Source organism: Oncorhynchus clarkii, unplaced genomic scaffold, assembly GCF_045791955.1.
Source record: "Oncorhynchus clarkii lewisi isolate Uvic-CL-2024 unplaced genomic scaffold, UVic_Ocla_1.0 unplaced_contig_9438_pilon_pilon, whole genome shotgun sequence".
Taxonomy (NCBI): Eukaryota; Metazoa; Chordata; class Actinopteri; order Salmoniformes; family Salmonidae; genus Oncorhynchus; species Oncorhynchus clarkii.
Genome location: NW_027258306.1, coordinates 1 through 3,341, shown reverse-complemented (window position 1 = coordinate 3,341; position 3,341 = coordinate 1). Strand labels below are relative to the sequence as shown.

General features: G+C 46.3%; 1 protein-coding gene across 1 annotated transcript; it reads right to left on the bottom strand.

The window, feature by feature from the left end:
• Positions 1-1,336: 1,336 nt before the first annotated feature.
• LOC139396598 (visual system homeobox 2-like) lies at positions 1,337-3,039 on the bottom strand (the record flags this gene model as incomplete). The annotated part of the gene is made up of 2 exons (XM_071143552.1): positions 1,337-1,716; positions 2,859-3,039. Coding segments are annotated over 2 exons (561 nt in total), but the record flags the coding sequence as incomplete, so codon positions are not given.
• Between the last annotated feature and the right edge of the window lie 302 nt (positions 3,040-3,341).

Here is a 3,341-nt window from a genome sequence, read left to right as displayed (position 1 = left end):
GTTCGTTGGGAGCTTCATGAACTGGGTTTCCATGGCCGAGCAGCCTCACACAAGCCTCAGATCACCATACACATTGCCAAGTGTCAGCTGGAGCAGTGTAAATGGGTTCTCTGGAGTGATGAATCAGGCTTCACCGTCTGGCAGTCCGATGGACAAATCTGGGTTTGGCGAATGCCAGGAGAACGCTACCTGCCCGAATGCAAAGTGCCAACTGTAAAGTTTAGTGGAGGAGGAATAATGGTCTGGGGCTGTTTTTCATGGTTCGGTCTAGGCCCCTTAGGTCCAGTGAAGGGACATTTTAACGCTACAGAATACAATGACATTCTAGACGATTCTGTGATTCCAACGTTGTGGCAACAGTTTGGGGAAGGCCCTTTCCTGTTTCAGCATGACAATGTCCCCTTGCACAAAGCGAGGTCCATACAGAAATGGTTTGTCGAGATCGGTGTGGAAGAACTTGATTGACCTGCACAGAGCCCTGACCTCAACCCCATCTTCGGGATGAACTGGAACGGCAACTGTGAGCCAGGCCTAATCGCCCAACATCAGTGTCCAACCTCACTAATGCTCTAGTGGCTGAATGGAAGCAAGTCCCTGCAGCAATGTTCCGACATCTAGTGGAAAGCCTTCCCAGAAGAGTGGAGGCTGTTATAGCAGCAATGTTCCAACATCTAGTGGAAAGCCTTCCCAGAATAGTGGAGGCTGGTTGTAGCAGCAAAGTGGGGACCAACTCCATGTTAATGCCCATGATTTTGGAATGAGATGTTAGACGAGCAGGTGTACATTTCAAGGGGATAAGTCTATTTTGTGTAAAAATTTTCATGCATCCTCTCAATATGAGTCTCTTGATATTCACATTATTCCACAGCATTTTTATCAGCACATGTATCTTTCACCTTGTGTGGTTTGACTATTACCTTGGAAAATAATATGGGCCAGTACAATATGCAAAGACTGATCCATGTAACCAAATAGTTAAGTCTTCTTAAAGTTGTACAATAGCAAGTTGCCAAATAGCTGCCAGATTACAACATAGTAGACAGGTATAGACCAGGTTATAGTTGTAGTAGTTTACTGAGTTGGAATTCCCATGATGGAACATTTGATCTGGACAAAATGAATCCCCATGACAGGAAGATTGTGGAGGTTGACGATATCCGGTATTGGTGTCATAGGAACATTATGAATATATTTTGCTAGAAATAATAATAATGTGTATTGTAACTAATACTATCTTTTTTTATAATGGTATGGATGTCAGGAGTATGTAAACAGTGTTCTTTACAGAGAGGGCATCAACAGGCCCTAGCATAGTCTTTAGAAGAATGCGTTCATATCAGTGACTGGGCTCTATCTTCTCTGCAGGATTCAACTGTCCTTCTGTCTGTTTGTCCTCTGTCTCCGTCGGCTGTCTCTGCCCCACTGGTACGTCCCCTGAAACTGTCCCCAGTGGTCCTCCATCAGGATGTGTCCCCAGCATCTTAGCGCTGTGTTCTAGAGCTTTAGCCCTGAGTGCTGCGATGCTATTCTCTCTCAGTTCCTCTTTGGATATGGGCGATCTGGTATTCTCTCTCCTCTCCTCCTCCTCCTCTTCCTCCACCTTTCGCTCCACCACTCTCTCCCTCTCTCGTTCCCTGGCAGGAAGTTTGGAGAGGGGAGCTTCCAGTTTTACAGGAGAGGTCGGAACAGGGGTATCTATGGACTTCTTGTGCATACCTGGAAGGAAAAGGAATCGTTTGTATTTTGGTAGGTAACAGAGTGAGAACACATCCCCCTTGGAGAGACACACACACACACACACACACACACACACACACACACACACACACACACACACACACACGACTAAAAACAGTGACGCTACAGTACTAGGAAACTAAAGTTCGTACTGAGCTGTAGCTGGCAGGTAGGTCTTGGTCAGTTATTGTTTCTGACCTCCACCATGGTCTGACCTCCACCATGGTCTGACCTCCACCATGGTCATCATGGTGAGGAGGCCAACATGGCAAAGACGCCTTCACTAACAGTTCGCAGAGGTTTAAACTGCTCGTTGAACTATGGTATGTGTGGTTAGGTGTCACACCCTGATCTGTTTCAACTGTCTTTGTGATTGTCTCCACCCCCCCCCCCCGTCCAGGTGTCACCCATCTTCCCCATTATCCCCTGTGTACTTATATCCCTATATTATCCCTTGTGTATTTATATCCCTATATTATCCCCTGTGTATTTACACCTGTGTTCTCTGTTTGTCTGTTGCCAGCTCGTCTTGTTTGTCAAGTCAACCAGCATTTTTTTTCCCCAGTCTCCCTTTTTCTCATCCTCCTGGTTTTTGACCCTTGCCTGTCCTGACCCTGTACCCACCCGCCTGGGCCTGACCCTGAGCCTGCCCGCCGTCCTGTACCTTTGCCCCTGTTGCTGTAGTAAACATTGTTACTTCGACATGGTCTGCAGCTGGCTCTTACATTGATACCTGAGAGTTCGGTAAAGCAAGCCGCCCACCTTAACGTTCTCAGTCGTACATACTGCACTATCTACATCCAAGTTTGTTTTGTTTTTTTAATGAGCAGGGCCATGATCTCAATGTCAGACTTCATCCCAGGGCTTGTCGGGAGTTGATAAAAGTGTCAATGACGGGTGTTAATCAATAATGTGATAATCTTTATTTTATCAGATTGAATTAACATCTCTGCCTGTCGTCCTATCTGTCAATTGAGTAGTATAGATCAATGAGACAGTGACAGCGTACTGTGGATACACACACACACTCACACACACACGCACGCACGCGCACACACACACACACACACACACACACACTCCACCCCACCCCACCAACCCACATTAACGCAGTACCTTACCAAGTAGCCATGGGGCACAGGAGTCCATGATACCGTCCTTGGCTGACTTGAGGATGGACTCGGGCAGAGGGATGGAGTGGCGGACCATGGCACCGTACAGGCCGTACTCCGCCATCACACTGCTGTGACCCCAACACTTCTCCCTCTTCCTCCACTTGGCACGGCGGTTCTGAAACCAAACCTGCAGGGAGAGAGGAAGGGACAGAGGATGGAAGTTTAGGTTTATTTTAACATCTTGGTACATATGCAGAAACATCGTATCAAACTTTATTTGTCACATGCGCCGAATACAACAAGTGTAGACTTTACCGTGAAATGCTTTACTGACAAGCCCTTAACCAACAGTGCAGTTCACGAAGAATTAAGAAAATATTTACCAAATAGACTAAAATAAAAAGTAATAAGAAAAACGAACACAATAAGAATAATAATAACAAGGTTTTATACAGGGGTACCGAGTCAGTGTGCAGGGGTACAGGGGTA